This window comes from Aythya fuligula, chromosome 1 (assembly GCF_009819795.1).
Source record: "Aythya fuligula isolate bAytFul2 chromosome 1, bAytFul2.pri, whole genome shotgun sequence".
NCBI lineage: Eukaryota > Metazoa > Chordata > Aves > Anseriformes > Anatidae > Aythya > Aythya fuligula.
In genome coordinates this window covers 88,618,727-88,637,106 of record NC_045559.1, presented here as the reverse complement: position 1 = coordinate 88,637,106, position 18,380 = coordinate 88,618,727, and the positions used below count along the sequence as shown (strand labels likewise).

The 18,380-nt window shown below is 44.3% G+C and overlaps 1 protein-coding gene across 1 annotated transcript in view; it reads right to left on the bottom strand.

The window, feature by feature from the left end:
• Nucleotides 1-18,380, bottom strand: part of NME7 (NME/NM23 family member 7) — a 93,124-nt gene that overhangs the window by 1,981 nt on the left and 72,763 nt on the right. Inside the window, exon 11 of the mRNA XM_032184243.1 lies at nucleotides 14,896-15,003. Within this exon, the coding sequence (XP_032040134.1) occupies nucleotides 14,896-15,003 (108 nt within the window). The remainder of the gene's footprint in view (nucleotides 1-14,895; nucleotides 15,004-18,380) is intronic.

Here is an 18,380-nt window from a genome sequence, read left to right as displayed (position 1 = left end):
CAGGCTGATTTTTATTTTCCTGGGGGTGGGGCCTGCGCTGTATTGCCCGTGTAACAGCCCCTCTCTCCAGGCAGGTGCCTTGTTCCTCGCCGCCCAGCAGGACACCGCATTATGAGCTGCCAGTTTGAGCACCTTGTTCTTGCTGCCAGCTTGGCTCACTGTAGTTCAGTACAACTGTAACCATTAATGCGAATTTTATCTCCTGGCTTGTTGATACAGGGCCGCTGGATTTCAGGGGTAGAGCGAGGCATTAAAATCCTTATAAAATAAGAAGCAGAACAACGCATTTAACACCAAGCCCCTTTAAGCCCGTGCCGGCACAGGCATACAAATAAAGGCCAGGAACCAGTTTTCACAGCACCGAACGTGGGCAGGTTGAGCGGCGCTCCGCCACCTCCCACCACATCCTGCACCCCGCGGCCAGGCCCCCACCTGCCCTGGCAGGTGCTGCAGGACGCTGCCCCAGGCTGAGCAGCCCAACAACCTCAGCTTGCTGACAACCTACAGGAAACGTCCTCCTCAACCAGCTTCCATTGGCTTGTTTCAGAGCCACACGGCCTGCTCTGCAGAGGCTCACCCACGAGGACAGGCACAGTGCGTGCTGTATGAAGTGTGGAGCTGGGTGCTGAGGACAGATCCTCCTCGCATGTAACTCTGAGGTGGGTCAGTGCCGCCCGGCTCCAGTAAAACCTGCTAACAGCTGCGCCGGGAGGCTGCGGCTCTCCAAGAACCTCGCCCTCAGCAGCTCAGACGAGAGCCGCCAGCCAGCAGGCGCCAGCAGCCACCAGTTATCCCACTCAGTGCCAACACATGCGGGGCTTTGCAGAAGGCAAGAACCAACAGCAAGGACTTCAGCAATACCAAGAGATTTGGGGTGCCCCCATCTTTAGAAGACCCAGCTGGAGACAGCTCTAAGAACCCAGATCTAAAAGTGCCAAGGCAACCGGGGCATCCCAGCTGGGGTTAGGCATGCTGAAACACCCCCTATTTCAGGAAACAGTCACTCTCTTTCCCAGGCTCCAGGTACAGTATAAATCACCAAAAAAGCAGCTGTGCCTGCATAAAGCCCCTCAACACACCCCGAGGACCAAGGGCAAGGTCTCTGTCATCCAAACACTCCTCTGGTTTCTCTACAGGACCTCTACAGGTGGTAGAGGACAAGCTCACACCAGGAACTGGCCTGAAGCCTACCCAATGCATTTCACAGAAGCCACCCAATGACCTTCAAAGGATGCTGAACATTCAGGTGTGTCTGCTCCTTGCCAGGGATGAAACAGGATTAAATTTAAAATCAGCACTCTCCTTACAAATCCCTGGAGCCACCCACCTGCCTTGCAGTCTGCAGCTATGCCTGCTCTAGTTCCTGTTCGGGGACTAACACCAGTCATGTTCAGGAAGTAGTGACAGGGATGAAGAACTGTGACCTTCTGGCTCTGACCCCACAAACTGCTTCAGCCAGGAGAGGCTGAGAGCTGCTCCAGCTCCATGAAGCTTTGCTTCAGTCGCATGCACGCTGCAGAGCTCACATCAATGAAGTCAGCCGCTCCCTCCAGAAGCTTCCAAACGTCCCTGCAAACTGTCAGGAGTAAATGCAGCAGGCAACAGCAAAATCCAGTCTAATGCCCTGGCAGAGCACAAACAATTATCATCTGAACAATGTGTGCTCTCAGAGCATGGAGAACCAGGAAAAATTAAAAAAAAAAAGAAAAAAGAAAAAAGAAAAAAGAAAAGGAAGCAAATCAAGTGAGGCAGCCAGTTTTTCAAGGGAGAGCAAAAGCTCTCATTAATAACTCAGGACACAGTGCAGGCACAAAGTGTCCTGAGGATTTCAAGCCTAGAAGTTACAGACATCTACAATTTAATTGTCCTTCTACCCAGAAAACAAAGCAAAAAGGTTGATGAGAGGTGTCAGCCAAACACAGCTTGATTTGATGATCACAGACTGGTTTGGGTTGGAAAGGACCTCAAAGCCCATCCAGTCCCAAGCTCGTGTTGAGCTTCTCATCCACCACCACCCCCAGGTCCTTCTCCTCAGGGCTGCTCTCAGTCCATTCTCTGCCCAGCCTGTATTTCTGCTTGGGATTGCACTTGGTCTTCTTGCACTTGATGAGTGTCACACAGGCCCAGCTCTCAAGCCTGTCCAGGCCCCTCTCCTCCTTCCACGCAGCTTGGTGTTGTCCACAAACCTGCTTGAGGGTGCACTCCATCCCACTGTGCATGTCACTGACAAAAACGTTAAACAGCACCAGTCCCAGTACCAGCCCCCGAGGAACACCGCTCATCACCAATCTCAGACGTTGAGACCTTGCCTGCAGCTCCTTCAGTGAGACCAGACAGCCAATTCCTTACCCACCAAGTGGTCCATCTGTCAAATCCACGTCTCTCCAATTTAGAGAAAAGGATGCTGTGTGGGACAGTGTCAAATGCTTTGCACCAGTGCAGCTAGATGCCATCAGTTCTCTTACCTCATCCTCATCCTCCCTCCCAACTCAGGACATCCTGTGATTCTCCATAGGGACAGAGCAAGGCACACCGTGAGCAGCACATGACACAGGCAGTGCTCCAGAGAAAATCTTGGCACTGAGAGGTACCTCAGCACTCAGGGTCCAATCGCCTTGACCTTTGGGGTGGCAGTTTTGGACAAGAGATCCTGTTAATACCGCCTGTGTCAGAAGTGAGGGGGCTGATGAAGAGACACACTGGTAAAAACGCATGCTGAGATCACCGATTCACTTCACATCCATCATCCATAAGATAATGGCAGTTCCGGTCCTTCCTCGTATCTGCTGAATCGAAATTGGCAGCTGGGAGATGGAAAGCTTTTTGATCCCTGTGTTAATTTAGAGCTGTCAGTCATCTCAGCACCTTTCAAGCAGCTGGACAGACCCCTCTCCCTGAAATCACCGTGAAACGTTATTGTCTTGACTCAGTGTAGGCATCCATGCACATGACACAGAGAATCTTTGCTGACCTCAATTTTCAGCATCCGTACAAAATACCAAAAATACCACTCTCCCAAAACACTTCGGTCTTATAATTTTCACAGGTTATCTCATTTTGAGGTCACTACTAGGAGCCAAAAATCTCTTCACTCATTAATTTTGTTTTGAACATCAATATGAACATGAAGTCTCTAGTGCATTTGCTAATGCCTAAAATGAATTTCAGCTACACTTCACTCAGCACTTCACGAAATAATTAGACTAACACATCCCAAACCTACCATCCTTCCAGGCAAAAGCAGTATAGGAATGAAAACTGTTGTCAAATAAGAGGATCTAATTCGTTGCTCATAATGAATTATTTTCCCACATGTACCCAAAGAGAGTTTAGTCCCAGAAAGTTTGTTCAAAAAAAAAAATCAGAAGTCAGTCACTCCTGCCCCTCTCTAAAGCATCACACACTGTAAGAAATAGAGCTGTTCAGGCTGCCCAAGACAGAACTATTTCTGAAGCACACACACACTCTTCATGTGTCCAGATTAATTTAAGTACAGCTGGGACAAAAACAAAACCCTACAAACAAACAAACAAAAAAACCAACAAACAAAAACAACCAAACAAACAAACAAAAAAAAACTTTGTAACAGAAGGTTTCATTAAAGAAACACTAGAGAATAACAGTAGATATCCTGCCTTTATACTACATGCTGATAACAGAGTCATCTCAAACACTGTGTATGGTTACGATCAACTCAGAAAATATGGTAAGAGAAGAGCAATGGAAGCTGTTTGGAAATTGAACAGTACATTAGAGAAATCTGAACTTCAAGCCGGGTATAAATGAGAGGACGTGACAATCACCACTATGACACAACAAACAAAACGCCAAGAAAGCAAGATTTATGCTATTGACTCTGTAACAGTACAAGAAAAACAAGTGAAACCAAAAGCTTATTTAACATAACAAAGAAACATTGCTTATACACAGCGCATAACTAATGTGCTGACTCAAGCCACTGATTTCTGAAGCACAGATATCCGCAGGCCCGCTAAGAAGGTACAGTTTCAGTAAATCTTGCTACTCCATGGCATAAGCTAACTGCTCGGTAGCTGAGGTGGAACATATTATCCCAGGGCTCTCTCACCAGAAGCCCTGCTCTTTGGTCACCATCAGGAAAGCTCACTGGCCTGGAAGAGCCACTCGAAAAAAACAAAGTGGAAGGTTCTGGCACCCACCTCACATGAAAAAACTACAACATGGCAGCAAGTACGGCTTTCACAAGGTTCCCAAGTAACTCACTGAGCCACCAGGATCACTGCCTCTGCGTTTCACCTATATCTTGAGGGACATATATCTTGCCTGCCTCAAAGCTGAGGAGCTCTTACAAACATGCTTGTGACACCCTTGAACCAGTCACCTTCGGTACAGACAAGATGCTAGGTGCAACAACACGGGTGTTGATAAAAGGGCACAAGTTGCAACCATGTCCTGAATGCTGGATAAAAACTCTGAAAGAGGCCCCTGCTGCCAGCACCTGAAGTATCTTGGTAAAGCTCTCCAATGCCACAGACACCATGAGGGCTTCTTGCCAGTAGCGACTTAAGGCTCTCCAACCTACTCTGAGAGCATGGAAAGTCGCGGTCCTGAGCTGACAGATTAATGCAAATACAGGAGGAAGCGGTCACAAAGTGAGAACAAGAACTTGTTTTCACCCACGCCATGTACTCAGGTGAGGAAGCAACAAGCAAATAAATAAAGCAGAAGGCAGCCATCATTTACAGCTCTTCCTGGGCAACCAAGATGTTCTGCAAGGAAGCATTTGGCCATGAGACCCAACAGGCTACACCTGGCAACAAGGTGAGAGTCATGACAGACCAGACTAACAGCCAGCCAGTGGAGGGAAGGGGTTGTCCTGCTCTGCTCTGTGCTAGTGCGGCCTCACCTGTGTGCAGTTCAGGGCACCACAGCATAAAAAGGACATACAACTTTTAAGGAGTGTCCAAAGGAGGGCTACCAAGATGGTGAAGGGTCTGGAGGGCACGATGTGTGAGGAGCAGCTGAGGTCCCTTGGTTTGTTGAGCCCAGGGCAGAGCAGGCTGAGGGGAGGCCTCATGGCGGCCTGCAGCTCCCTCAGGAGGGGAGCGGAGGGGCAGGCGCTGAGCTCTGCTCTCTGGGGACAGCGACAGGACCCGAGGGGACGGCATGGAGCTGGGACAGGGGAGGGTCAGGCTGGGGGTTAGGGAAAGGGTCTGCACCCAGAGGTGGTCGGGCACTGGGACAGGCTGCCCAGAGCAGTGGTCATGGCATGGAGCCTGACGGAGTTCAAAAAGCATTTGGACAACGCTCTCAGGCATAGGGTCTGATTTCTGGATGGTCCTGTGTGGAGCCAGGAGTTGGACCCAATGATCCTCGTGGGTCCCTTCCAATTTGGGACATTCCATCATTCTGTGACTCTGTAACACCCTACAAAAGCCCAACAAAACAAGAACACCACCCCATCCACAAGCAGTGGCCTTGCATGCACCATCACAAGCCCCTGTGCAGACCATGGCTCTCTGTGCTGACAGGAATCATCCTGCCCAGGCAGTGGCAACCCTCCCACAGAGTCGTGTTCAAAGTGCCTTCTGGATGAGGCCACTGAGCCTAGAAAGCTCCATACCCCTCTGGGACAGGTCAGTATGGGGAGGCCAAGAGCTTGTTTCAAGTCTCAGAGATCCTCTGCGATTACAACACTCCTGCTGTGGTCTGAACCCCAAACTGTCATGACAGGACCAGACTCCTGGCACCTGGCTGACCACGTCCCCGTTCAATAGCTGGACTGAGTAAACCAGGCAGGCCACAGTTCCCAGATTGTGGCTAGCTACTCTCGGCACACTGTCCCTCTCCAACACAACGGCAATAACTACTACTGAGATCAACACAGAGGGAAACTTGCCCACATGGTAACATGATATACTTACAGATTTATCATTCCCCATCTCTACACCAATGCACTTCAGGGTTAAGGAGGGAGAGGGACAATCCTGCTCTTACTGAAGCCAGAAGATGCTGGTGACTTCAAAGAGCCCTAGACTATGGCCAACATCCTTTCAGGTGACCATCACCATTCTGACTGGCACAGCTGCTAGCACACGGTCATTATGCACAGGGCCTGAGCCTGCAGTGTTATCACAACACAACACAAAACCGACACTGATAATGATACCACACTTTGATTAATTGCTTATTATTAATAATGAAAGACAAAGTGGTTTCTGGAGCTTGATAAACTCCTAACTCAAGATAACCCTCATCATTAGGATCTACATGTATGCTGGACAGGAAAGCATCTGTGCAGTCTTGTATCCATATTAACACAAGTTTGGATTTGTTCCCCCGCTCAACCCTCACGCTCCATGTACATTTCAACACATATATGCAGATGGCTGACTTAATAATTACTGCTAGTTTAGAGTATCCAGTCAAGAGAGTTGCATTGATGAGAGAAGGTGCAAACGCTATACAGGAAGTACAAATATAGCTAATTATTTACCTACCTGACCTCTGAGAGAGAGGTGGGAGGCACAGCTGGCTGAGGTCGGTAACAGGAATTCATGTAAAAATATATTTGCACCACCCAGCAGTGTGCACTACATGAAAACAGTGCTTCTCTTACCATGAGAAAAGGTGCAGAACTCCTTGCTTAAGAAACAAAAGGAGATACCATGCTTCTGCACAACTGACAGCACTGCTTATTGGTTTTGCTGTATGAGGTATTACCGCAGGCTTTTCTCTCTCCTCTTTCCTTTAGTCTGCCCACAGAGCAGCTGAGTTGCACATAAATTGCTGTTGTACTTCAGCACAGGGGTAGAGGAAATAGGACCTGAGGTTTTTGGTTCAAAATGAGAATATGTCAAGCGAAAGAAGACAGCAGTGCTCTCAAAGACACAAACTGGGCCTCAGATGAATTATAAAGAAGTGCAAAGCTGTCCCTCTGCCTTGACCTCCCCTCTGCAAAATTACCTTGCTCAGTGCAACATGGACACATGCCAAAAGCCAAGCCCTGTTTATCACATAGGTTACCTCCGGGGTAAGGTGAAACTTAAAGAGCTTTGGGAGCTGCTTGGTTCACACTCGTTAACTTCTCCTCTCTGGCACTTATAAACCTCCGACTTGGCAGAGCGAGGGGCAGCTGGACCTCGGATCTTACCCAGAAGAGGAAGCACAAGAGCTCAACTATTTCACAACTCTGTTTAAACAAGGTTCTAGTTTAGTTTGCCTGTCTGGCCCACAAGTATAATAATTATACAACTGATGTTCAAAATTAGGCTGCAAGTGACCCAATAATATCATAATTTAATTTTAAAAAAGGATAAATCACCAACATGTGTTCAAAATCCATCTCTCTATTATTGCTATTTTTAATTTTAATTTCTTTTCAGATGGGCCTACACAAAAAGATTACTTAATTCTCTCTATAAGTGTATATACAGCCTCAGGAAACGTTTTGAGACAGAATTCCAGTGCTGGCTAACATTTGCTGATATGCAAAAACATCACCAAATGAGATGAAGTTTTCCTACACTCCAGATTCTTTCCAACCTGTTCTCACAGCTGTTGGGTAAAAAGTGTCAAAAAGTTAAAATGGAGACGCACTTGAATCATAATAACCATTATCTGACAGGTCTCTCTAGAAATCATTTTGTACCAGGAGAGACTGAAATTTCCAAATGACAGCCAAAAATAGTGTTTTGATGAAAACTTGAAAAACAAAACAAAACAAAACCAACAACTCAAACCTTCCAATTTTGTATTTTTTTTTCACTGGAAATTATTAAAAGCATCTTACCCTGGATTATGCAGCTCAGTATGGGCCCCTAATAGAAGACTTCATTGCAAAATTGCCGTATGACTGAGTGAAACAATGGCTTCTTTATTAATATTTTAAAGACTCCTGAGGGAAATGCTGTACGGCTGAAATGCCCTCAGTGAAAGGTTCATTGCCATGCTATGCACTTCTGCTGTGTAATGTTTTACAAGCTGCGCTGCCCTGTGAATGGGGAGAGTTAGTTCTCAGCTGGTAGAGGCAGCTTGCATAATACCAGACAAGTTAATCGGTAACAAGCAATGCAGGAGACCTTTGTTCAGAATGTGACATACACAAATTCCACAGTAAGCACATTGACGCTTCTGAGAGTTACTCATTGACATGCTTTATTAAATTGCTTGGACTATACCTTGATGCACCAACAAGATTAGTGTAACAGAGCCGCATCCCTCTGATGCCTTCCGTCCTAAACTGTTACAACCTAAACCCAGCGACCAGCTCCCTGCTGGCACAACAGCATTTCCAGGGTGGATGATAGCCACCACCTTGCAGCACACCCACGTGTCGAGACAATGGCAGCGGGCAGGAAAGAAAGCAGCGAGCAGAGAAAGGCGAGTTGGCAGGGAGCAGAGTGCTTCTGTAACAGGACTCCGTGCTTAGGGAAATGGTTATGGGATGCATCTGTCGTGTTCCCCCGCCGCAAGGTGAGTGCCTCCCCGGCCACTCTGAACAGCTTGCTAGAACAACCCCCTCCTCCCAGCCTCCTCAAATAAACGCAAAGGGAAAGGAGGTACAAGGTGTGCTTCTCACGGCACTGTTTGGAAAACCAGAGCAAGGTACAGCTGGCTTCTGGCAGGTGGAAGGCAGCTGCGCTAAAAGCCCAGGAGCAGCACAGCTCTTAACACTCATCAGAGCACTTAGGTAATACAGAGTCCAAGAAAAACAGTGCTGTTTTGCATCGCCCACAGCACTTGTCTGGACAAAATGCATCTGGTGAACTGGCCCATCCTGTCACTGCTTATCGTATGACATTGCCTCCCATCTCCCCGAGGCTGGATTCAACCAGCTGAACTTCCTACTGCCAGAACTTGTCCGAGTCTCTGCCTGTCAGACCACCACAGGTAGCCTGTGCAGGTGGATGGTACTACTTGTTTGCTCAGAAACAGTAAGCCCATCTCACCGGTGTGAGGCTGTGCAGGGGAAAGAAGAGCTTCCAGCAGTAGTTCTGCCCCCAACAGCACCCGGCAGCCGTGTGGAGCTCTGAGGAGTCAGTGGAAAGAGCACTGACGGAGACACAAGACCCAGAAGAAAGCTGGCACATCCTCCACTCCCATAAAAACTGGCTGAGCAGCTCACCCTCCTCTGCTGTTTCATACATGGCCTACCAGACACACAAAGGCACAGGTAAGCACACTCCCACAGCACTTGCCATGTTATCGGCCACTGGAAGAATTAGTCACCTAATAACGTTATCTCCCTCAGCAATGGGGAGGTTATCCCACCCAAAATTCACATTTCGACCATGTTGTTGCACCAATGGCAGCATCCTCTCCCTATATGTATTTATGTACACACACACATGTATATACAGGTATGACAGCATTTTTCAGCAATGCAAAGAAGCCCCAGGAGACCGACTCTGCCCCATACAGGATGGCACAGGAAGATAAAGCTCACGTGGACAGCTCGGACACTCAGGCTGCATCTCAATGAGGAGACCTTTCAGGTTACCCCAGAGGCATGCAGTCTATCGCCCCCCAAGTGTCTGGCTGCAGTACAAATGCCCTTCAGGAACAAAAATACCTTGAACTGCACAGTTCGAGCAACAATTTGCAGGCCGAGCACGACAAAATCCCCAAATACTGGTTTTGTAGTAACTGAGGGTCTAGGGTAGCAGTTTTTTAATGTCTTCAGATTACATGGATTCCTGCATAATCTGGAAAGTGTTCTGCCATTTAAGATAACAAGGAGCTAAGGTGTGCGTACAGCACCACCTCCTGTGGAGAGTTCATTCATTTTACCTCCAGTGATGTGAGACCTTCACTGACTGATTTTTAATTTTCTTTCACTTCTTTAAGGGGACATATAAATCATAAAGCCTATTAGCCACAGCACTTTATATCAAGTACTTCAATTAAAACTAGCCTAGAAATGACTAATTTCAAGAAAACTTGTTTGACTAGGGAATGCTGATTCATTAGATCTGATAGTTTGCAAACGCTTATTTCAACAAGACACTTATCAGAAATGTTCCTCAGGTCCAAGACGGTGAGTTGAGTCAGTGCGTAGATGCAAAACTGTCCCTGGTCTGTTAAAAAGAGAATGTATTTGGCATAGAAAACATGCATGTTCCAGTCCTTGCTCTATTCAGATGGAATATGAATCCAGGTGAATACTGTAATTGTTTGCTTGGTTGAAATAGTACTTGCTTTACATAAAATAGAAAAAACCTGACAAGACGTAGAGTGGCACCTGCTCTGTATTTGGGAAACAAATGCAAACCCCTGCTCTGAACAAATATCCTAGGCAACAACATCAGGATATGAAAAATAAAGAATGTGTGGCTTTAGCTGTTACCTGTGAAACCCCACCATCTCGTAAACACTCCATGTCTAACAGAATCCTTTCTCTACTTCCTCCTTCCTCTCCTCTCCCCATTACAATGGAAAACTTACAGCAAAGCTGAGAAAACAGACTGTTCTGAGCTATTTGTGTCTGTCCATTGTCACTTGTGAAAATACATTTTGTACTGACAGAAGACACACAAGTATATGAAATCAATAAATAAGCGCCTGGCCCAGTAAGTCAAAGTGCTCATCCAAGAGCATTCAGGGCAATATTCTCCTTCCTCTTGTATCTGCATACCAAGAAAAAAAAAGTAGTTACAGCTTTACAACTGAAAATACACAGATTTTTCCACATGGCCAGTTGCATTTTAGACTCAACTGCATCTCCCCTCATCTCCTGCGCCAAAGTGAGTTATTCATTAACTCTGATATGCTTCAGTCACTGCCCAAAACATGAAGTAGTTTGTAGAACAAAGACAGGAGTTAAGGGTCAAACTGGTGGGAGCGAGTGCTGCTGTTTGGTTTTCGGGGTTTGGCTTGTTTGTTTGCTTGTTTTTTAGATTAAAAAGTGAACTTTCCTTTTTCCAGGTACATGGAAAAGGAGTCCAACAGAAAACACTGGAAAACTACTGCACTGCATTAATTAAACACACATTGTTCTAAAACTAGGTGTGTAAGCTGATCCCTGGTTAATTAGCCCTTGTTCCTGAGAAAAGAGTTGAGAGTTGCTCTCTCTCCTTCCCCCAAGTACTCCTTCCTTGGTCATGATTTTGGGGAGAAAGTTCACTACCTTCCCTTTCTAGTGACCATCAACTAAGTATGAACCACTGAAGTTACCTAGAGTTTGACTATTAACTTCAGCAAGCACCTGATCCTCAGTTATCCAACTCATCTCCTCTAAACAGTTAAGCTCCTCAGGGCACTGCTTACCCTGCAGGTGTGCACACACAACATGAGGCCACAACAGAGCTGGGGCTGTGGCAGGGACCCCTAATAAGCTGTTTTAGCATTAGTAGTGTAAGTAGTCTGCACGCTGGCTGACAGACGCAGCTAAGGCTGTCTTTGTACAAACCCGCTGGGCTCATTTCAAGCTCCGAGATACTGGAGGATCTACTCTGCAGCTCTTCAGCCTGTAAGAAGAGGCTGCATTGGAAATGGGAACATCTGGAAAGGGATGATTCAGCCATAGATATGTTAAAGGTTGTACAGGAGCTCTGAATCAAAGGCAGTAAACAGCATTATTCACTGTCTATCAGACTGGCTCTGCCTGCTTTTGGGCCTGTAGCAGTTGGCTAAGGCCTAGCTCTCTGGTTGACCAAGAGTTTCAGAAAGCTTACAACACAGCATCCTCTCTCTCTCAAAAAAAATAAAATAAAATAAAAATTATTGGTCTTAGGGGAGGTGCAGAACATGGAAGGATTCAGAAGAGTAATTAAGCTATTTCCTATTCTGCAAAGAAAAAATAAAAATATTAAAAAAATAAATAGAAAAGTTCGATGTGTTAGTAAGTAGGAAAAAAAAAACAACAACAAAAAAACAGTGTTAACAATTTCATGCCATTATTTGTACTAAAGCTTCTGCAATTTCTGTTCTAAAACTAGTTGCATTTAGTATTTCGTTTTGGAGAAGATAAATATAAGTCAGAGCATCTTCATACAGAATTTCAGAGCCAAACACTTCCATGCCAAAATTTGAAAAGTGGCTTGGCCAAGCTCACATAAAATCAGCACCAGAGTTAAAAATGAAACTGAGGTTCTTTGGCCTGAATTCAGATCCCAAACTTACCTTTTCCATCAGCAAAAAGGAATGCAATAATTTGCATAGAGTCTGGGGTTTCAAGCTATACTGAGTCATATCTGAAACAGAGCAGTAACACTGTACAAACAATGCCACCCGAAGAAATGAAAGAGATTGCTAATGATTAAATCATTTTCATCGGGGTTTTAAAAAGGATCGTTCATCTTTGTAGTACAAACCCAGTAGCCTAGATTTCTCTCTGAAATTTCAGTCTATAAAGATATAGCAGGGGTACACTTACTCCAGACTCCCTCTCTACTAATCTGTTATCCAGCAATGATATTGTAAAGTTTTTATTGGAGCAGCAGACTTAACATCTCAGCAATAACAACATCTGCTACCAGAACATGGACATGACGAGTGCACACTAACACTGCTGAAAGAATCAAGTTCCACTGCTACATGTGGACACCAAGCCAACACAAGACTGCCGAGGTCCTTCTCCTCTACAACAAGCTCCTTATCTGAGTTCACCTCCTCTGAGGCTGGGGATAATTGCTCCGTTAAACTCAATACATTAAAATATTCAGTTATCCATTAAAGAATTAAAACACTCACTATCACTCACTGAATGGCATATTTCTTAAAAACATCAGTTTGTCCCAGTGCCTTTGGCTGAAGTTTCTTTCTATGGTTGTCTTGCACGCCACAGAGTCGCTCTGCTCTAGCCCAGCGCATGTGGCACTGTTACAGCTACTGGGGCTCAGAGTGTGGAAGGTCTGATTTCTGCTTGACAAGCAAATCAGGTATCTGTGACTCGTTTTGAGGTCCTCCCACAGAAAAGCTTCTGAAGGAAGTCTCTCACAAGGATTATCTCTGCACATACTGTATCATTTCTTCTTCATCAGCTGTGACAAGCTCTTCCACTTAAACAAATCCAGAAGTTTTTGTTTTGTTTTGTTTTGTTTTTTAATTTTGCTTACCTACAACATTTTCAGGAAGTTAAATTTCCTACAAAACACAGATTTAAGGAAACTCCAAAACGTACAGTTCCAGCAGTAAAAAGGTCTCCATATTTTACATGACAACATTAATTTGCTAAACATTGACAATAAAACATTTGCTGCTCTGTCACATTCATTAAAGAACGCTAACTGATGTCCTTTAAAATTGCTGGTTTAACATGGACTGTATATAAGAAACTACAGACAGATGAAGAACCACACTCCATGTACAATTATGCCTAAGTTAAAAAATAAATAATTTTAAAAAATAGAGAGAGAAAGATTTAGATTTAGATGGAAAAACAACAAACTGTTAAAATGACCAGTCTGCCATGGGAACTGCGAAGTGTGCAGTCAAGAGCAATACTAGATCAAGAAGTTTTGAATAGGCTGTGGGATTCAAAGGACAAACACAGGTAGTGGAGAACTTCCACTTGAGAAGGAACTCCAGCCTTAATTTTTGTTTTGGAGAAGCAGTTCAACTGCTTTGTCCCACACACCTTGCTCACAGTAGCTATATACTCATTTTAAACCACCAGCAAAATGGGGTTTTAGCTGCTTTGCACCTGTAGGCAGCATAAAGGAGACAGACTGAACACGAGAGAGAATTCTGCTGAAGTACTAAAATGCCTTGTCAGTGTTGATGAGACTTATTTTTCCCTTGTAGGTTACACCTTTTTACTGCTGCCATCTAAAAGCCATGACGGATAGATTTTAGGCACATGGTGATAAATACCTGTTTGCTTGTTTAAATCCAGACACCTTGGGCAGAAATGAAAAGTTGTCAACTTTTAATGACAGCTTGGAAACGGTTTAAAAAGCTTTAACTTTGTCGATGTTGGCTGCAATTCTCAGTTAACACTATGCTACTCTTTAAGCTAGATGCAATTTCCTGGCAAACAGCACTTTAACCCACACATCTAATTTTACTTCATGAAGGGAGATCATGACGCAGTTAGCTCTTCCTCTTCCCTCAATGAAAAAACACTTTTGGCAGCATAAAATTATCCAAGCTAGGAAAACTCTTGCTGCTCCATCATAGTGATACACTCTGACAGCAAACCACTCGCAAATACACGTAGGAAGTACAACAGAAGCTATGCAAGCACTGGAGAAACATCCGCAGTGATGAAGAGACACATCCAAGATATGCTGACACAACACTTCAGCCCCCCTTGTTCAGACCTCATCTTTGGGGTATGGCACTAGGTGAGTCAGCTTGTTCTGGGTTTCACAGTGAGTACTTATGTCTTTATGAACTCCCTTAATTTATTTTTTCTCATTTTATTGAACTTTAATATAAGCATACAACACCAACATCAAGTAATAATTAGTAAGTTACCATAAAACACAGGAAGTTCCAACTGATGTGCATAATTATCACCATCTACCAAGAAAACCATTGCCTATGTGGAGAACTTGAATCCCTAGAGCCTGTGATATCCCTGGCTCAACACAAGCTCTCTGTAGAGACAATCCAGACTGGGAGTGACGGTGGTTATCCAAGAAGATGTCCTTACAGAAACACTGTTAGGCGTTGGTATCCAGTTGCAAGTATACATTCAGCCACACAGAAGACTTAACTTTCATTTCAGCAAGTATTTTATTGTACTATATTTGCTCAAGAAAAGTGCCTGGATACGTTTTTACAGTATCCTAATTAAATGAGTTAATTGCCCTTAATAAGCTCTTTGCTTTTGTTTCTCATTGTTCACCGGTCTCCAGCAAGGCTATTCCACATATAAAACACTTGAACAGCTTAAAATAGTGTCAAGCTCACCTTTTCACTTAAAATTTCCTACAATATAAAAGCATATGTTTATGTAGCAGCTCTTACCTCCAGAAGTCCATCTTCAGGGAGGTCTGTGCAGTGGACAGCATTCTGAATCTTGTTCTTCCCAAAGACAGCACGCAGAGTTCCAGGTCGGAGATGACGGGCTATTTCCTGTTGAACACAAGAAAATCAAAAGACCTGGTGAATGACTTGATGCAGTAGAATCTTATAAAGCAAAACATTATTATTATATGCAAGCATGTGTGGTACACTATAAAAGAAAATGAGGAGGGAAATTCCAGCTTGCACTACACAGGCACAACTGCTGGAAAGCCATGGCCAAACCTGTGAAAACTGCTTGAAACTGGGCTAAATAAGTCACGTTGGGTGGGATGCAGGACATTCCATATTACAGATCCACCCTTCTGGCATTTGTATTAATGTAGTTAGTTCGTGTTGACAACTTTGCAGCTCTCAAGCACAGAATGTTCCTGTCCTGAGTGAGCAGACACTAGCATGCCACCTTGCAGACTGCCTCCGCTACCACTGTACTCTCTGCCTCAGTACTTGACATTTGTGAGACTGAACTACTGAGCAGCCAGGCTTTCAGCCTTCATTGCTGCTGTGCTTCCATGCAGTATGATTCCAGACTCTTTACAACATGCCCTGGTCTTTGTAGTTGACATTTCAACCCTCTTTTCTTTCTCCATGATACCAAACTTCTCCTTTGCCTCCCTGACTATATTTTTTTTTATTATAGCAGATACCACTCAGATCTTGAGACAACACTCTTCTCCCATCTCTTCAGCAGGGTGAATCTCCCCATCTTCTACCTCAGAGAACTGCTTTCATTAGCTCTTACCTCCACTGTGCTCTTTCTTTCAAGTGCAGCAGCCATGCTGCACTTTTTTGCACTACCTCTTTGCAGACTTACCTTTGGACCTTTATCCTACGCCAACCATGCTAAGCCTTGTTGGTCCCTCCTCCCAACGCAATGGAGGTTTTTTCCAAACGTCCCTCATGGACAATATGCCTCCTTTAAAAACTAAGTGTTGATGGCATTAGCCCAACTACCCCTCCTTAAAACCCTTTTGACATTCTTCCATAAGTTTCTAGGGAGCACTGCTGCCAGCAAGGGGACAAGGCTGATGACAAGCTGAGGTTATAGCTACTGAACAACAACAACAAAATATTCTTCCTTGCCAACATAGCACACATCAGCCACTTTCTGACAAGACACCAGGTTTATTAGGGTGTAATCACTTTGGAAGTGGCCAGTGCAGTTTTGCTGTGCCCCTCCCAGATGTTTGTTTCAGTGTCACAGCCAGAGGTTACTGCCCCCACAGCCGAGTCACCAGACTGGATTGTCTGAGCGTTTCTTAACTTTCGGTGTCAAGTGGGTTCAAAACAACTTCAGTTGTGGCTCCTGTCTGACCTGGAAAACTTTGCACGGGTACAGATGAGGACCACTTGCAAGATGCACACTTTCATCTGAGAAGGCAGTGAATGTTTTAAGCTAGTCCCAGAAGACCTCAGAAGAATATATCTGCCAGCAACCTTCAGCTGCTTTCCAACTTCACCCACTTGTCACGTCTCATTCATAAACTAAGGCAACTGGACTTTCTGGGCAAGACCTCCTCTTAGCCCAGCAAGCCCTAGATGTTTTCCTGTAATAACAATTAACAATCATGGTGACCTAATAAACCTAGATCCATTTCCTGTGATGATCTGCTACCCACCTGAAAGGCAAATCGCTTTAATGTTTGAAATGTGTATAACCCAAAATGTACTACAAGATGTTTCAGTTCCCCATTGCTACCATGTGTGTATTGCAGGTTATACCGGATCTTTGAAGATGGATGCCTGCCAGGGATGTCTGAATAAGATAATCTTGACATCAGGCAAATTTTGTTTCAGAGGAAAGGTCAAGAGTCTCATATTAAAAAAAAAAAAAAAAGACTACAGTAGAAAAAAGCCACCTTATTCTCCTCACTAAAGCCCTGTGATAAGAAAATTCGCTGGAAAAACAAAAGTCGCATACCAGTCAACTATAGCTACACAACACTTAAATCAAGCCTTCCTTGAAACAACTGTTGATTCCAGTAATAACTACCTCGTCAGGAAACTGGCAACAGCATTAGGATATCAATTCTTTTAAGTAAAGTTTGGGCATATTAGAAAAAATGCTTGTGGCTATGGAATCTCTAGAAATACTTTAGTAAGAAATAGCTCCGATCTCAAAAATTAAACAGAAGATGAAACACCAAACTTTATCTCTTATGCATCAAACTGTTCCCTCCTCCCACAGGTCCAAAAATGACGCTTCTTTTGAAACTTTCCCAAGTTCTCTCTCCTTCCTCACCAAGCCCATGTTTCTTTTTTTTTTTTTCTTTTGTTCTTTTTTTTTTTTTGTTCTCCTTTAAAAACACTTATGGCCTCCTGATTTATCATTTGTCCTGCGTTCTCATTTCTGCTTCACAACTTCACAACAGAAGACTTCATTTTTGTTCTTCACTTGGACTCACTCACTCTCACCGATGATCTCCTGTTCTTCCCTCAGTTTTTCTACACGGGTTGTGACACATTCTCCTGCCCTCCTAAAACTTATCTTGCACAAAACCTGAAATTTCTTGCACAAAAGGGACTGATTCTGTTCTGCCTGGCATTGGAGTAAATCAGAAGCACACAGAAGTTGGGCCTGCAGCTCTTTACATTGTTAGCACGAGATTAACAAGAATCTAAATTAACCTTTCTTGCCATCAGTTAATAAACAGGATGAGAGGTAAGGCATTCTCTGCTTACATTTACATAGCCAAAAAAAAGAGCAATAACCATCAGTTCCAAAGTGTCACTAGTCCATCCCATAACACCACTGAGAACCCCCCAGGGAATAAGGTATCAGTAAAGGATGAGGATACAAAGAGATATGTGAACAGATATAGGCATTGTTGTGTATGTACAATTGAAAATCTTGGGAATGTTTCAGGGAGGGGGAAGAGATTTCCTTACAAAACTTGGTCCTTATAGCACGTCTTAATATATGCTCTTCTGCTCTATGACATGATGCTTGCCAAGCATTTTATTTATAGTTCCTCAACTGCAACAGCAAATAGATACAAATATAATACTTGGCTTGGGGGTGTATTTTTTTTTCCTTTTATTTATTTTTTTTTTCATAAGCTTGCTGCTTGAGCCTCAGAATATGTTTCACATAGTGGTTTTCAAAAACTTTTTCAAAAGAATCAAGGCAACGCCTCCAAGCTGCACCAGGGGAGGTTTAGATTTGTATCAGGAAGAATTTCTTCACAGAAGGGGTGGATAGACACTGGGACAGGCTGCCCAGGAAAGTCGCAGGGTCGCCATCCCTGTAGGTATTTAATGGATGTGCAGATGCAGCTTGTAGGGACATGGTTTATCAGTCAACTTGCAGTATTAGGTGGATGGTTGGACTTGACGATCTTGAAAGTATTTTCCAACCTAAATGAGTCTATGAGGATGTGATAAGGGAGCAGTTAAGAGCAGCTCCAGCTGCTCTACCATATGCATAA